Source organism: Halyomorpha halys, unplaced genomic scaffold (assembly GCF_000696795.3).
Source record: "Halyomorpha halys isolate HHAL.00 unplaced genomic scaffold, Hhal_1.1 Scaffold657.1, whole genome shotgun sequence".
NCBI classification, from domain to species: Eukaryota; Metazoa; Arthropoda; class Insecta; order Hemiptera; family Pentatomidae; genus Halyomorpha; species Halyomorpha halys.
In genome coordinates, this window is record NW_027105368.1 from 296067 (window position 1) to 312965 (window position 16899).

Below are 16899 nucleotides of genomic sequence, written 5' to 3' on the forward strand. Positions count from 1 at the left end.
TATAGTAGTTCAATAATACTTAAGCATTGTAATGAGGTGTTAATAATTGACCGCACACTTATATCAGAAGAGGTCGGGGTTGCAGTCAGCAAAAAAACACTGATAAACAAAAACTTATTTATTTGTGCCAGACAATTTGACCTGAATTTCAGGCGTTCATCAGGGCTGAAAAAACAAAGAAAAATAATAAACCAAATCAGAAATATACCTAATAATAAATTAAGTAGATATACAATGATTATCAATCAACTACTATCTACTTAATTTATTGTTATGTATATTTCTAAGTTTCTTTATTATAACACATGCATTAACAAAGTTCATTATAAATATATGGATAATATAACCTATACCTGTAATAACCTATTTTGTTTTCCTTTTAAAGAAAAACAAAGCTATTTTTTTTTAACTTGTTTTTTGTTACAGTTCCGGAAACATTTATAGCTTATGTAAAGAAATTGTAATATTGTAAAATACAATTCAAAAACATTAATTTCTTTAAACATTTATATTTTATTTGTTCAAGATTTATAACAGTTTTCTTTTATTATACAACTTGCCGACAATTGTCATGGACATTAAATATTTATTTGTACATAATATTGCTGTTTTTATTATTTTTGGATGGTCCACATCGAAGAATAAAAAAACAAAACAATATTTTAAACCTTAACAAAACTTTATAAAAATTTTATACAAAATTAATAAATTAATTTTCTTTTTGAACAAGCTTCTTGTAGGTTAAAGCTAAATCTTTTATTTTAGGCATTTCTTCACCGAGAGATGTTTTTAACTCAGCCTCCATTTCTTCACTGTCGACGGATAATAATTTCAATAACTTATCTGCAAAAAAAAAGATATATAATTAACTAAACAAAAAGAAAAATAACAATGTTGAAAAGGCATTATTTTAATAATAGATTGATACCTAATACTTAAATTTATTTTTGAACATTTAAAAATTACAAATCCGTGTATAACAAATGATAAATTTAAATCACCTTGATAAGCTTGAAGAATAGCATTTTCCTCATCTTTGAGATGTGGCTTTAGAAAGGCTAATATTGTAGGCACAAACTTGCCGCTAACTTGGAGGATGTGGCCAGTGGCAGCTTGAAATAAGGTAAGTGTAGCCAACTGTAAGACGAGTGCAGGTGTAGTCTCAATAGATAGTTCTGACAAAAGATATTCTCTTCTCTTTTGTATAAATTGTCTAGAAAATAAAGAAATTCAATAAATAATATTTGTCTTTTTTGTAATCTAGAGTCATTTTTAGAATAACATAGCACATATAACATGTCATTTAAGCTGTGAAACCTCTCAAGTACAAAAAAATTTACTATAATAACTATTATTGGAAATTTATTAATTGAATATGTAGAATTGAAAGAAAAGATTGTCCGGACCAGGCAAAAAAGGTTCTCAAAATAGCACAAATCTATTTATTATGAACGAAAGTTTTAACCAATGTTACAGGTCTTCATCAGGCTGAATAATAAAAAGACAAAAAGATTATATAAATATAATAAAATATTGTAAATAATGATGAGACTATAAGATGACAGAAAATCAACAGGGTAAATTAAAACAATACGGAAATTGAAATGAATGGAAAAAATATTATTTTATATTAAAAGGAAGATATGTTCAAAATAACTCATACACTAAATAAACTATTTATAATGAACCAACGTTTCACCCCACTTCGCATGGCTTTACTAGGGCTTTCCGAATTAAGGAAAGCGAAATAATAAATGAATGAATTATTCTTTCTTCTTAATAAATAGTTCATTCATTCTTTGGCTCATAATAAATAGTTCATTCATTCTTTGGCTCATAATAAATAGTTCATTCATTCTTTGGCTCATAATAAATAGTTCATTCATTCTTTGGCTCATAATAAATAGTTTATTTACTATTTGAGTTATATATATATTTTGACCGAACCCGGACCATCTTCCTTTTATTAAGAGTATAATGAATAATAACAAAATAAGGTAACATATAACATTGGATTAAAAAGAATTTTTATAAGGAGATAAACATTGAAACATTGATACTTGTTTAGTAAGGTCATTCAAGAATGTGAATCGGTGTTAAATCAATTATAATTTTTTTCCCTTTTCATAGTTTTTATTTTCACAGAAACAAATATGATGAGATCCCCTAAGTCCAAATAAGTAAGTTTACACAAACTGGTCTGTGTGAATGTGTTTGAATGAACAGCCTAGCTCAAAACCAAAAAGTCGTATGAAACTGAAATTACATATTTAGGATAGATGTATGTCTGCGATGAGACAGCAACGTTTTCGTTAAAATTGACTAACTGGAAATACCACTTTACAGAATCAATTTTTAACATTTTTTTTTTCAATTTTCTCAAAAATAGCTTTAACAATTTTTATTAAACTCAGTATATCAATGTTCAATTGAATGGTCTTCATGAATACCAGATAGGTTTTATCCTCATTGAATGGTCTTCAATACCAGATGACGAGAAACATATAAATAAAACGTCTGTTGTAACAAGAGTTTTAACTGGTGGGTACGTGGGCAAGTGGACTTTTGTTTCAACATCCAATCTCTTGCCACCGTAGGAATTAAATAATACTTAATTTCACTTAACCTATATATAAGCCTTTCAGTTGATAGGATAACTACATAAAATCATACTTAATATTTTCAATATTGATTCTGTAATGATCGAGCATTGAATGAATGGTTACAAACAAATTGTAAAATACTATAATTTTGTTTTTCTCCTATAGTTTCTGTTCTGAAACTAGCAAGGATTAATTTTAAATCAAAATAGGTTTGTAAGTGCAAGTTGTGATGCGCACACTGCACCAGATTTTTCATTTTCATATTTATGTACATAATTGAGTAGAGTAAATTAGAAGGAGATAGTCAGGGTTTATTAATGCCCAGCATTTTCACCCACGCTGTTGTGATAAATGGATCTATATAGGAGTCATTTTTTCAGTTTCTATTATTTTCATTGCTTGTTATCTTCTTTTATAAGTTTTTACTATTCCAATAATTTACATTACCTTCTTGTACTGTTTTTAATTATTTCCATTCTACTATGGTTGTTATGTTTTTATCTCTGATGAAGGTCTGAAATTTCGGACAAAACATCGGCTAAAACAAAATAAAATAATTTCACTTATTTGTGTTTATTACTCTATTTTCTGCACTCCTGGCCATCTTCACCTCATATTGAACCAAAGGTCAACAATAAACACATCTACTAACTCCAAGGACTTGGGTTCGAATCCATCTGTGGCAGACAATTATTTTATGTTACACTGTAGTCATGATTCAACCCTGTTGGTTCTGGAAGTTGGTCCCTTTAATTGGAGAAAAATATGGTTGTTGAGCGTGATCTTGAAAAAATCACTTCCTTTTATAACCGTTGATCTAAAAACAGTGCTTCCTTACAAAAGTACTGAATACATGCCCTTCATGAGTCATTGCAGTTCACATTATTAACACAGTAATAAGTGAATTTGTTATTAATATTTTATTCTATTAATTTTTTTTATGACCCCTTTCCTGGTTATTTCTGACATACAGAGGGAGGGAGAAGTATGAGGTATATACAGATACCATCCTATTCTAACCATGGTGAGTAGGGTCATGTTTTCATTTTGTGGGACTACCACAGAAATAAAAGTCGACTTTTAAGTCCACTGCAGTTACAAGCCAGTCAAAGTTGGCGCTTTAAATCGCTCGGTTACGAACGGCCCTTTATCTATTCATTTCATCAATTTCCATTTCTTTTAATTTACTCTGTTCAATTTTATACCATATTAACAGTCCTATTCTACTTTGTAACCTTGTTTATTTAAGTGATAAAGACATGCAACATGTGTTAAAACATTAATTTCTAATAAGTAGTATTTTGCTATTCAGAGAACCTTTTTTGACTGTCACCCAGTCCAACTTATCCTTCCATTGAATAATTATTTCAATCCAGTCAAATAATTACCTTTCAATATAATTTTTAAAGTTGATAATTATCATTCAATTTTCTTACAATTCCAGTGCCAAACCATGGGAATTTACAATAATAACCACAAATGAAATATAAACTCACTTACAAATATAAATAAGGTAATAAGTGAAAAATTACTTTTCTTTTTTCTTATCCGGTTTCCTACCAAGGAGTCCAGTTAATGATAACGAAGCCTCTGCTGAAGCAATGAATTCTTCTAGGCTATTTCCATAAAGGGTTTTATGCAGGCTAGCGAGTGCATCGTGCAAATCTCCATTTACATCAGCTAAAAGTTTTGTCCTCATCTAGAACAAATTACAATAATTATTAACGGGTAAAAAAACTTGGAGATATTAAATAAAAAGTTTAGGATCACTGCTCTTCTTCTGTGTAAAAAGTGTAGCTAGATTATACTTGTAGAGTTCCAATATAATCTATATTTTTTTAGATTTATCTTAATGTTTTTACTGGAAGATGTTGACCTTATGTAATTAATTAAGGAAGATGGTACGAGTGGAAATAAAAAAATGTATCTCAAAATAGTATAAAAACTATTTACCATACACCAACATCTCATTCCACTTTGCAGAGCTAAAAAACAACATCCACAGGGAAATAAAAAAAATATGCATGGTGGTCAAAACCTTAAATTAAATAAGGAGGACCAGAAATAATATTTGAGGTGATTTTGGTTATAAGAGTTGAATTAAGAATAAGCAATTGAAATACAATAGAAATAATTAAAGATAGGGTAAAATAAATTGAATCAATTATGGTTACTTACAGGTTGATAGCTGTAGGGTTTATGTCTACTCTAGGATCATAAAAGATGGAAAATGGAGTAAGGTTTATAGGATATATAGGTGGAAAAAAAGAATAATTGAACGTAACATAGACTCATGTAGGAGTGTTTTAGTTTGCAAATCTTCAGAAAATGAATACAGAATTAGATTGAGATAAATGATAGACACAGCAAGTTAGTAATATTTTTTTAATATTTCCTCTTATGTATATTAAGCAACAAGATATTAAGTTTTAAGCAAGGAATGCCAGCTATTTAGGATCAAATGATGAAAATGTAAATAAAAAGTGAAAAAAATTTGTTCATCAATTTTAGACATTTAAAACCTTAGTTTTTTACCTTTTTACATTTTTTTTTTTGTAAAAAAGATCTGGGAAATTGAGGAGATGCCTGAGGAAAGAGTCTCTACTTATTCCTGTTCACAAAAAGGGCCCGAAGGCGAATTGTAATAACTATCGAGGAATTTTACTCCTTCCTCTATGTTATAAAATATTTATGCTAATCTTAACTAGTTGAATCACGGAATACGCTGAAGAAATTATCAGAGACTACCAATGTGGTTTTAGATGAAATCGTTCAACTATTGATTAAATTTTTTCATTACGGCAAATCTAAAAAAATTGGAATACAACAGGGTCGTTCATCAGTTTTATATAGATTTCCAAAAAAGCTTATGATTCTATTGACTGCCAGAAGCTGTATAATATTCTGATTGGACAGGAAATACCAAAGAAGTTAGTAAATCTCATACGGATGTGTATGACTAAAACGTATGATAATAAGGTATGAATCGGTAATCATTCTGATAAATTCCAGGTTCGGTCGGGTTTAAAACAAGGTGATTCTTTATCACCTATCTTATTTAATCTAGCACTAGAATACATTATCAAAAGTGTGATGAATACCAAAAATGGTTTAACTTTAGGTGGTAAAATACCGGTGCTTGGGTATGCAGATGATTTGGTATTATTAGGTGATGACAAAGAATCTATAGAACTACATACAACCACGCCAATAAACTCCAGCAAGGAACTAGGTCTTGAAATAAATACGGATAAAACAAAATACATGGTTAGCAGTAAGTAGAAATGCAAGCAATTTCGGTGATATAGATATAGGAGGAAATACGTTTGAACAAGTAGATAGGTTTAAGTATTTAGGTTCTACAGTAACAGAACAAAGAAAAAACGAAATTGATGAGGAAATAAAAGCTAGGTTAAAGGTGGGAAACGCTTGTTATTTTTCAATTTCGAAACTGCTTAGTTCACGCCTTCTATTGAAAAACCTAAAAATTAGAATTTACAAAACCATTAATCCATCCCACTGTTCTTTATGGATGTGAGACATGGCCTCTTAAACTAACGGATGAACAGCGTCTTAAGGTTTTCGAAAATAAGGTATTACGCAAAATATTCGGACCAAAAAAGGATGAATTAACGGGAGAATTTAGAAGATTACCCAATGATGAATTAAGGGTCCTACACCCGGTAAATATAATTCAAGCTATAGCATTGCGGTGTGTAAGATGGGCATGTAAGATTGTAGGGCTTAGTAATGAGCAGATCCCAAAAATGTTAATAAACACTGAACCAACAGGTAAACGTCCGAGGGGTAGACCGAAACGTAGATGGGAGGATTGCGTTAAAACTGATTTAGTGGAATTGGGTTTGGAGGGCCATCACTGGGAAAGATGAATGCAGAGAGCGTTTGGTGGTATCGGCATCGAACCTTCAGGTTCGTTAAGCATTTATTATCATTATTAAAAACTTTTAAGTATGGAAACTATTTCAAAATAATTGAAATATGACATTTTACAAGATTAAAGACCTGATTATTTTTTAATTAAATTAATGTTTAAAAAAAAGTTTGAGGTCCATTAGACTCTAATTCACACATTAATGTCACACAAGTCACAGATTAGTTATGTACTACTTTACAGTACTAGTGTCTAATGCATCAATTGTCAGCATATTTTTAAACCTTATTAACCTGTTTAAATAAAAAATTAATGATTTAAATTTGACTTAAAGAAAATGTAGGTAGTTAGGTGAGGCATTGTTTAAATAACTATGTAGCAGTAATAAAGGAAAACAATTACATACTTCAGCAGTAATTTGTTTAGGATCAACTGGACTACTTCCATCTGCAGATGTTGCGTAGGAAAATATTGCATTCACAACTTCTGTTCCAACCATTCTTAATACTGAAGCTGTAAGGCGTGACTGAGTGTCAGCAAATGGAAACAATTTAATTGAGCGTTCAGTCAGCTTTAGTTCCAGTAACCAATTTTCTAGTTTGTTTTCAAGCTCAACGTGAGCTTTTCTTCTTTGGCTGGCACCGGAGACTAAAGTTTCTTCAAAGAGTCTAGCAGTGTTTTCATAAGTTATCTTATTAAGAAGCCTGAAAAATAATATTAATAAATAAATAAAAGGAATACAAATTAATCTACTCAACCATCAAGTAATTTAATAAACTGAGTTTTTAAATTTAATAAAAGTAATTTAATTAACACTTCTTCAAGAATTATGTAAATTAATATAAATTATGTATTTAATAATTTATATTATCTTAAGCCAAATAATTTTACTTCTAACATGTAAAGAAAATTGCAAGTTTCTGGATTGAAAAATTAATTTGAACAAAAATAAATTTAGTTAACTTTAGATACGTTTTAATGAACAAATAATCAATATTATAATACTGAATTGACCAAATGCAGGGTATAGAGAAACCAGTTAATTTTTACAGATATAAAATATGAATTGCACACAATGCTGTAATGTTAAATAAAAATCCCCAGTTTGTGTTATATTTTTGAAACCTATAAGAATTTTCATGAAAAATTTACTCCTTTAATGCCTTACGGCTCTCATTGGCCCTCCTTTAATCCCTCCTTAGTATAGTAAGTAGTATTGGTCAATGTACGACATGTCACAATCTCACAAGAGGAGATCATAACACACAAAAAAAGCAAAAGCCCTTCCCGGCCAACCCACCCCACTAAAACCCTGATTTAGTGACAGTTCTAAGTCACTTTTGAAAAAATGAATAGGACATTTATGATAGTTAAATCAAGTGATATTTAAAAAGTGGCTAAAATTAGGAAACAGCGTTAGTTAACAACATTTTCCAATTTTAGTCTCCTTATCACATTTTAAATAAAATAAGTTTCAAAGGTGATATTAGAACGTCACTAAACTGCAGTTTAGTAGGGCGAGTTAGCCAGGAAGTATTGCCTTAAAATTCAATTTTACACCATTTTCCAATTTTAGCCACTTTTTCGATGTTGCTCAATTTAACTTTCTGTTTTAAAGGTGATATAGAACTGTCACTGAATCAGGGTTTTGCGGAATGGTCCCTTCATGTTCCATTAATTCTATGGTGTAGCCATAGGCTATAGCTAGACCATACCACCTTAGCTGGACTGATATCAACACTTTATAATGCCACATGGCAATCAAAGGGAGAAGACAATCTAAAGTATATATAATACATTTCATGTATTACATATGTATGAAGTACTAAACTTACTATTTTTAACTAAGGGTAGGGAAAAAAAGGGGTTTAACGAGGCGGGTTAGCCGGGTTGGATTCTCTTCTATTATTTTTGGTGTTAAGATCTCCTCTTGAGACATTGTGACATGTCGTACATCACCCAATACTCACTATATCTGTCTGTTTTAAAGGTATGATCCAATTAAGTATAACAGGGCCATACTACAGACCCATCATGTGAACCATTTCAGATGAAATGTAAGTTATGTAAGCAGTAATAAGTTTAAAATCATGAAGAACGCAAAAAGATTCCAGGAAAAAACATTCGAAGGTGGAATTAAATAATAAGGGAAAACATAGACAGCTAAAGAACAATTAATTATATGACAATACCTAACAAAAAGAACTTCAAGTAACTTTGACACTTTTGTTTGTTTAGACCGTTCTTCTTTTCCTTACCTCTCAGCTCAAATCATTTGAGTCAAATTTAATATGGAAAAACCTGAGTAAAGTGAAATTAGGAACCATTTATGTTTTTTTTTTAAGATGTCAACTACTAAAATCTATTCTGAAGTTTTAAATATGACAATTTAATATCATATTATAAATATGAGGGGTATTCATGATATTTAATTTAAGATGTTAAAGGGTGTTAAATGGAAAAACTAATGTCAACTAGAGAAATATTTCCATCTTTTACCATGTTAAAATGATATAACATTTAACATGGTTGAGAATCTCTTAGTAGGTCTGTTAAATGGAGAATGACGTCATGCGACAGACCAGTTGAGTTCGTCACCATTTTGTTTGTTGTGTTAAGATTACTTTTATTTTTTTTGTGTCAGTATTGTTTTGGATGTTTTTATAACTAATAAAGCACTGGATGAAAATAATAATAATAATAATGTAATGACAGTAGTCAATTAGCTCGTCTTGATTCTCTTCCTCACAAATTAGAAGATCAACAAGGCACTCAGTAGCCAAACTTTCACATAACTTCCACTTTTCACTTAATTTAGGCATGTTGTAACCAATTACTTAAATCAAAACTTAAAAGTAAACAATAACATTAAGTTTTAGAAGGATTATTTTATAACCTTATAAAATAAGCTGCTCTTAAAATCCACTAGGAGCTCTTAAGCATTTACTATTTAACCTTTTTTTAACTATTTGCCTTTAAATAGGGCTGCTCAGAATCCTATACTTATAATATTCAACATGGTAAAACAATTTATATTTAACACAACATCATAGATACCCCGATGATATAAATGTAATTTGATTAGAAGAGAGATTAATCAAAGCAAGTCTAATGATGGTATTAAAATATTTCTTCATTTAAAAAAGGAGATGGTCTGGTTTGGGGTCAGAAAAAACAAAACAAATTGTGATAACTACTTCTTTATTAACTAAGAAATAAACAAACTATTAATTAAGAAATATTTTTTTGAAGAATCTTAGGTTAAGTACTCAGTAAGGAAGTACTGTTTCCAGACCAACAGGTGGATAGGAGGTGATTTGGATAAAACCACACTAAACATCCAGGTTTTACCCCAATTAAGAGTACCTACTTTATAGAGGGGTGTGATTCTAAACAAATAATTATCTGGCAAGGCTGAATTCAAACCCAGGCCTAGTTACACTATTTTTTAATATTTTCCTTAACTATTACAACCACGCAGACCATCTTCTTAATTCTCCATATGGTCAAATCAACCATCAATAAATACTTCACTATATTTTTAAAAATATACTCACGGAGTAATATGTCTTGCTAAATCAGTTAAAACTCCACTATCCTCAAGATCTTCAAGATTTTTATTACTTGATAATTCACCTTCAATCTAAAAAAATAAACAAAACAACTTCAAGTATAAAATTTAATAATAGCTATGTCGATACAGTTACCTCTACTATGGTAAGGACAAATTATGTAATAACTACAAATATTTTTACAGAAATTCTAAACTCACCTCTTCTGGTGTAAAAAATTCTAATTTTTTATCAATTACTTCATTCTCAGAACCTCCACTTTCTTTTCTAGAACGACCTTTTTTTTTGGGAGCAGCTTTTGTTTTTGTCTCTCGGCCCTATTTCAAAGAGTAACAATGGATCGTTATTAACATTAAAAACATGAAATTTAATGATTTTGTAATTATTTTCTATTTGGATTTCTTTTATTAAGAAAAAATTTGTTATGAGTTACCAAGAGTAGCAGCTTGATAAATCAATAAAAATATCAATATTTTGACACAGAGTACATCAATATTTTTAATCTGATTTTGTATGAATGAGATATTAAAAGCAAGATATCGATATCGGTATCAATATTAACATCGATACTAAAATCAATATAGGTTTCAATATTATTATTAATATTTTAAAATATCGGTAAATTTTTGTAAAATTAAAAATAAATAAATACATGTTTATATATTTACAAATATGTTTTCTAAATGCAATGATTAATTTTTTCATATCTAGATTCTGAAATTAGAAGTCAAAATTGTTTCCTAATTTTAACCTATTCAGTAAGTTGATAGGTAATGTTAAGTTAGTTTTATTTCCTACCGAAATTCATATTCCATTCCTTTGATTGTCTAAATTGCCATCCTTCTAGATATTTTAATTTTTATAAATACATTTTTTTTAAATATCGCTTTTCATTAGTCAAATTTTAATTCAATATAACAATAAATCAGAAAAACTATCAGATATAAATATCAATATTTTTTTTTTATATATTGCTAGTTTGATATATCAATGTTTTTCAGATCGAAAGTTGGCAATGCTAAAGATTTTACCTGAGTTCCTCCTCCACTTTTCCCACTTCCAGCTTTCTTTCGCCTTTCTTCTTTCTTGTCAGCTTTGCTGTCATAATTATCATCTATTTTTTCTTTTCCCAAAGAACGACCCAATTTCTTTTCCATCTGAAGCTGAATGTAGCTTCCATCATTGATAGCCTATAATTAAAGTGCAACATCATTACATTTTTTATGAAGTGAAGTAATATTTCTAAATTCTAATCAGAAATCAGGATAGCAAACCACAACTTTGTTTTATAGTTAATAAAGAATATTTATAAGGAAATGTTGATGAGCATTCCTGTTCTTAATGCTTCATTTTCAACATAAGTAAATTTTTTATAAACCATTTTTTCTGAATTACACCATAAAAATAAAAACATGAATGAAATAAACATTCATTTTGTGCTTTAATATTAATCAATGGGGTTTACTTTTTCTAATGAGTAAAAATGGCACAATAAAAATGCAACAAAGCCATTGTAAATTTAAAAAAATTATAATATAATTATAATTCATTTATTTTTAAAAATGTAAATTATTGGTTAATTAGTTATAAGTTTATGTTACCAAATAGATGTTAGTAAAAAGGTTTACTTGATTAATATTTAAAAATTTTGATGAATCATAACTAAAAAAATATAAAGGACTGTGGTTTCCTTACCTGCTGTGCTTTCTTCTGGACAATACCTTTATCTGTAAAGGGTTTAAGAACTTCCTGTACAAATCCTTCAGAAATCAAAACTGTATCTGAGAAGATGAGAGGTATCGACTTCCCTTTACTACGTTTCATTACAGCTTCGAGCACTTTAGCCACATCCTCAGGACTGAATATGGATGGAACAATCATCTGAAATTTTTTTCTGAAATTATAATACAAAATATTTTTCATACCAAAACATTCACCCTTTAGGACTTCAAATTGACAAAAATTTGATATATAAAGAATATAACTAATTTTAAAATATTTCTGATATTTCAATAGTTATAGACAAAAAATGAAAGAGAAGTTCATAACACAATTCTTAAATAAATAAACAGTAATGTCCTTAAATATTATTATAAAAGAAGAAAAGACATCAATGGGTAGTCAAGAAGAAAATTCATAGAAATATTCTAAACTCTGCTAAATTTAGTGAATTGAAGCTTAAGGCTCAGCATCCACAAAATAATCTTAGTCATAAAATCTATATCATATACACATTCCAATAAATAGATTATAAGATTAAAACAGTTTCCCATGTATCTAATTGAAACTACTTGTATGTACCACTACTTGAAGGGAAAAGGAAACGATCCTAACATTGTTATTGAGATCATCCAATAACAAGTCAAGGATTATTGTTAAAACCCAAAAGTGTATTTTCTTTAATTTTATTTACTTCCAATTGGTGTTTTAATTTTTATTATTTATAAGATCATTTATATTTTTTTTAACTACATGTTACTTATGTTTTTAAATTTATATTAAAAAATCTGTTACATAAAATCATGGACAATTAGAGGTTTGTTGTGGTACGAACATAAATACATGATTTGTACAAATGCTATTAGTAGTATTACTATATTAGCATTTGTACAATAACATTCGAGGAATTAGAGCCAGGAAACAGACTGATAGGCCAAATTAAAATAAAAATATAAATAATGAAATAAAAAGAAAATGAATTAGTTACCGTTGTTACACAAAAATAAAGAAATGAATTGTGAAATAGCAAATATTCCGATATATATATACCAACTAAACAATTTTCTTAATACAAAAAATAATAAGTTAATTAACTTGTGTTAATTAAAAGCAAAAAAAAAAAAGATGAAGATCAATGAAGAGAAAGAAGAAAAAAAAAGTCACTCACAGATGACCAGTCTGTAGTCATTATTGTAGTAAGCTTTGGACCCACCTGGCACTTTTTTCATTCTGGCTCACGGCTTCTCCACTAGAGTTGACCTGCGTTTTTATTCTATTGGCCCTCGCTTAACACCAGCTCATCAAAGACGTTCATCTCGGATGAGATTGAAGTTGAGAAACATTATCGATTTGCGCATATCGGCCCCCTGGCCATCTGTGAGTGACTTTTTTTTTCTTCTTTCTCTTCATCGAGCTTCATCTTTTTTTTTTGCTTTTAATTAACACAAGTTAATTAACTTATTATTTTTGTATTAATAAAATTGTTTAGTTGGTATATATATCGGAATATTTGCTATTTCACAATTCATTTCTTTATTTTTGTGTAACAACGGTAACTAATTCATTTTCTTTTTATTTCGTTATTTATATTTTAATTTTATTAAATTGTATGTATATCACTTGGAAGGAATTTTTTATTATTTCACTTTCTTCATAATTATGTTTCTTTTTTTGTGATATATATTTCAGGTCCTCCATTTTATTTTAACCCGAACCAGCGAACATTTTATTCTGGGGAGGAGAATTGTTTTCAATTGATAAAAACCCCTCGCCCCAACAGTGAAACAGCAGTTTTACAAGTAATTTATAAATTTATGTGAGCACAAGAAGTTTTTCCAATTTACTTAAAAAGTAATAAATTATCAATCACTGTTAATAAACATTCATCACATCTCGGAGTTCAATAGCGGATATTTCAAGAAAGTAAAATTACAAGCCAAGAATAAACTAACTTCAGAAACACTAACTTAATACACATTATCATATTTATTGTTTTACAAAAAAAAAAAAAAAAAATTAAAAAGAGCTTTCAGGCAGTTAAGACTAATTTATAAATGGAGGTATAACAAAAAATGTCAAATGAAACAGAGAAATCCTTAGCTGATTCAACTACAATAATAATAGTCAAATATTGCATTATTTTAAAAGGTAAAAAGTAATAGGATTAATTTAAGTTTATGAACTGTTAAACTTTCATAACTCAGGCCAGGAAAATTTAAATGTTTAAACGAGAATTAATCTTTTCTAAATATAACATCTAAACTCTAATTAATAAGAAAATAAACTTACCATAAGATCAACAAATGAATTTGATGATATAGCATCTTCAACTGCTGCTTCTATTTGGTCAAGTAACTGTGGGCCAACAGCACAAGTAGGTAAATGCAGTAAGTCGCTATAATTCCTTCGTACAAAAGAGACAGGATCTGATATTCCCAGTCTGGATAAGGCATCATACTCTATTAAAAGAAAAAATTCACGATGCATGTTAACTTATCTAAGTGATTAATAAAATTTTCTTATCTGTAACATATTAACCTAAATATCCATTCTGCTTGTAGAAATTGTGAACCCAATCACTCTGCTGTTTTGTGTACATCTGAGGAATGAATGTAGCATTCCCTTGCCTTGCAGTAAGAGAGCCAAACATTTGCTTATCTTCTACTAAACAATCATAAGCGTCTAAAACAAAAGTAATACACATATGTTAACAAGAAGTATACCACCATAAAGTATATGTTGTTCTTGTTGAAGGCAAATAAATTACAGTAAAAATCTCTCTCTTGAAGATCTGTAGCTTCGAGAATTGCTGACACTTGTGTTGGCCTAGTTATGGCCCGTAAGGCACCCCGGACAATCCCTTTACATTTTTCGATAAAAGCTTGCGTAAAAAAAACTCTGGAATCTGATTTATCTTGTTTAGCTTTAATTATTTTTCCTAAATTCCTCTCTAGTACCTAAAACACAACATGAAAATGAAGTTTATATAATAATCGACAAAAAATAGTGAGAATAAAAAAAAATTAAGCATAGGAGAAAACACTTTATATATTTTTTTTAAAAAATCGAGATATCACAAATAAGATAAAGATTTAAGTTTGTTTTAACTTTACAATGTCGAAGATGATAAAATATTTTTTTTCATATATTTATTTATGTTTAATACAACATTCAGGCAATAACTTTTCATTCATCTTTTTAAAAAAATAATAAATAAATATTTTTAAAAACCATTGATTACAAATTATAGTAGTGAGAAAAGGGAATGGCCTTAACACTTTGACTTAGGATGATGATATAGTGTCGTCAGGCAGTGGTGGCTTAGAAGCACATATGACAACAACGTCTCGTCAAGGAAGGTCACTTTTATAGCTTTGTGTTTGGAGCAGTGGGGAGAGCTCTAGCTCCTCCCTTTCACCTTAACTCACCACATACCAATCCAAACTACTGATCAACATTGAAAATTTTTAAAAAACAAAATGACTAAGTGCCTCAACTATAGAACACTTACAGACTGCAAAAAGTCTCCAGGAAGATCATATAATTTGGTCAGATCTGCTGTTGTTATTTGACCATCTCTTTGCAGTCTTTCGTTAATTTCCTCAGCTATGGTCCTCTGATAGGTTTTGTTAATCAACTGTCCCATAATGATGGAACATCCTGATGATTTTTCTATTTCTGGTATTCGTGCTGTTATATGATTCAGGTCCACATTTAATGTTTTAGCAAGTTCAACCAAATTTATCCTTCCTAATAGATAACAAAATTATATAATATATGAATTTAAATCATTATCAAGGCCATGGAAATATTATATTACCTCCATTAACATACAACTCGTCTTTAATTTCTTTCAGGAGATACTGAGGTGTAATATATTCTCTACCATCTGTGGTAAAAATTACTTCTAAGAGGTTCGACTCAATCAACTTGGTGATTATTTCTACACAATTCCTTTCAGAAAGACTGGAAATAAAGTATGTATAAATACCAGAAAAGGAGTTTAAAAAAATATATATGTATGTTTAAATTACACTTGAGATGTTGAAGTCAATTGGGCTCGCTGAAAATCAGCTGCCAAGCGTTTAACTTCTTCCCAATCTACAGCAGTCATTGTGTTTACCAATATTGTTTATTTAACTTATGATTTAAGAAGCACCCAATATGGTTTAATTTCAGACCACCAAGTTTGACACGGAAGTCCTTGGTTACCTTTAAGGAAGGATATCAATGCTTAGCATGACGTGTCAGTAGAGAGCTTAGAAACCTTTGATTGATCAACTGAACAGTGAATACAAACTTCTATTATTTTTTTAAAACATAGACTTTCGGGGTTTTATTTTTCCATCTTCAGAAATGTTATAGATTTATGTTTGTTTAAAATGTATTCCTATAGGTCAAATAATCATTAATAGCCAATTTATAAAAATTATTTCCATGCGCTTCATTAAATTAAAGGCATCTGTATCGAAGAATTACATTCAATGTAACTCATTAAGCAATGTAAACATTCACTATTCAATTAATTGTTGCACAAATGCCTTCGCATCTAGGAAGCCTTAGATGGACTGGACATTTAATGAGAATGGATAAATCTAAAATCCTCCAGAGAGTCTTAACTGAACGCTTTACGGAACAAAATGAGCTTATCAAGCTGTTTTTAGTCGAGAGAGTTACGGCGACCCCTTAGCAAGCTCGTAACTGCAGCGGCGCTAGTTCGAATCCAGTTCGTTTGTGGTAGTCTCACAGAATGAAAATTTGACACTCTCCACTCTGGTTAGGTTAGTAGAAGAACGCTGTGATAAATAATGTAAGACAGTTACTTCAGATCAACAGCTCAAGATAAGGATAGCTTGCGGAAGATAATAAAAGAGGCCCTGATTTGGCCCTGATTTTACTTTGAAATGGACGTGTTTCAAAGATATTACCGTAGACAGAGGTATCTTTGTTTACTATGGTTCCTCTATAGACCGTCCTAAAGCTATGCTTAATCAACCCTAACGGGTTGTAAACAAATAAACCACAGCCTACGGTACAGTCTATATAAAAATATTTTTTGTCGAGTATGCCTCTATTCCAGCAAAGCAAAAAAAAAATCATTTTTTTTCACCAT

General features: G+C 29.6%; 1 protein-coding gene across 1 annotated transcript; it reads right to left on the bottom strand.

Moving 5' to 3' along the window:
- Positions 1–103: 103 nt before the first annotated feature.
- Positions 104–16015, bottom strand: Ufl1 (UFM1 specific ligase 1). The gene is made up of 14 exons (XM_014427577.3): positions 15821–16015; positions 15607–15752; positions 15298–15536; positions 14554–14743; positions 14325–14468; positions 14076–14245; positions 11763–11948; positions 11099–11257; positions 10268–10384; positions 10053–10138; positions 6902–7199; positions 4136–4302; positions 1002–1213; positions 104–843 (listed from the first exon to the last, which is right to left on the bottom strand). Exons 1-14 carry the CDS (start codon positions 15898–15900, stop codon positions 710–712), a joined length of 2328 nt encoding a protein of 775 aa, XP_014283063.1. The 5' UTR covers positions 15901–16015; the 3' UTR covers positions 104–709.
- Between the last annotated feature and the right edge of the window lie 884 nt (positions 16016–16899).

Coding starts and splice junctions, on each gene's coding strand:
- Ufl1 (XM_014427577.3), bottom strand. CDS start 15,900: ATGACTGCTGTAGATTGGGAAGAAGTTAAACGCTTGGCAGCTGATTTT. Junction 14,469..14,553: donor TCAAGAGAGAGATTTTTACT/GTAATTTATTTG, acceptor CTTTTGTTTTAG/ACGCTTATGATTGTTTAGTA. Junction 4,303..6,901: donor CTAAACAAATTACTGCTGAA/GTATGTAATTGT, acceptor AATTTGTTCTAG/ATGAGGACAAAACTTTTAGC.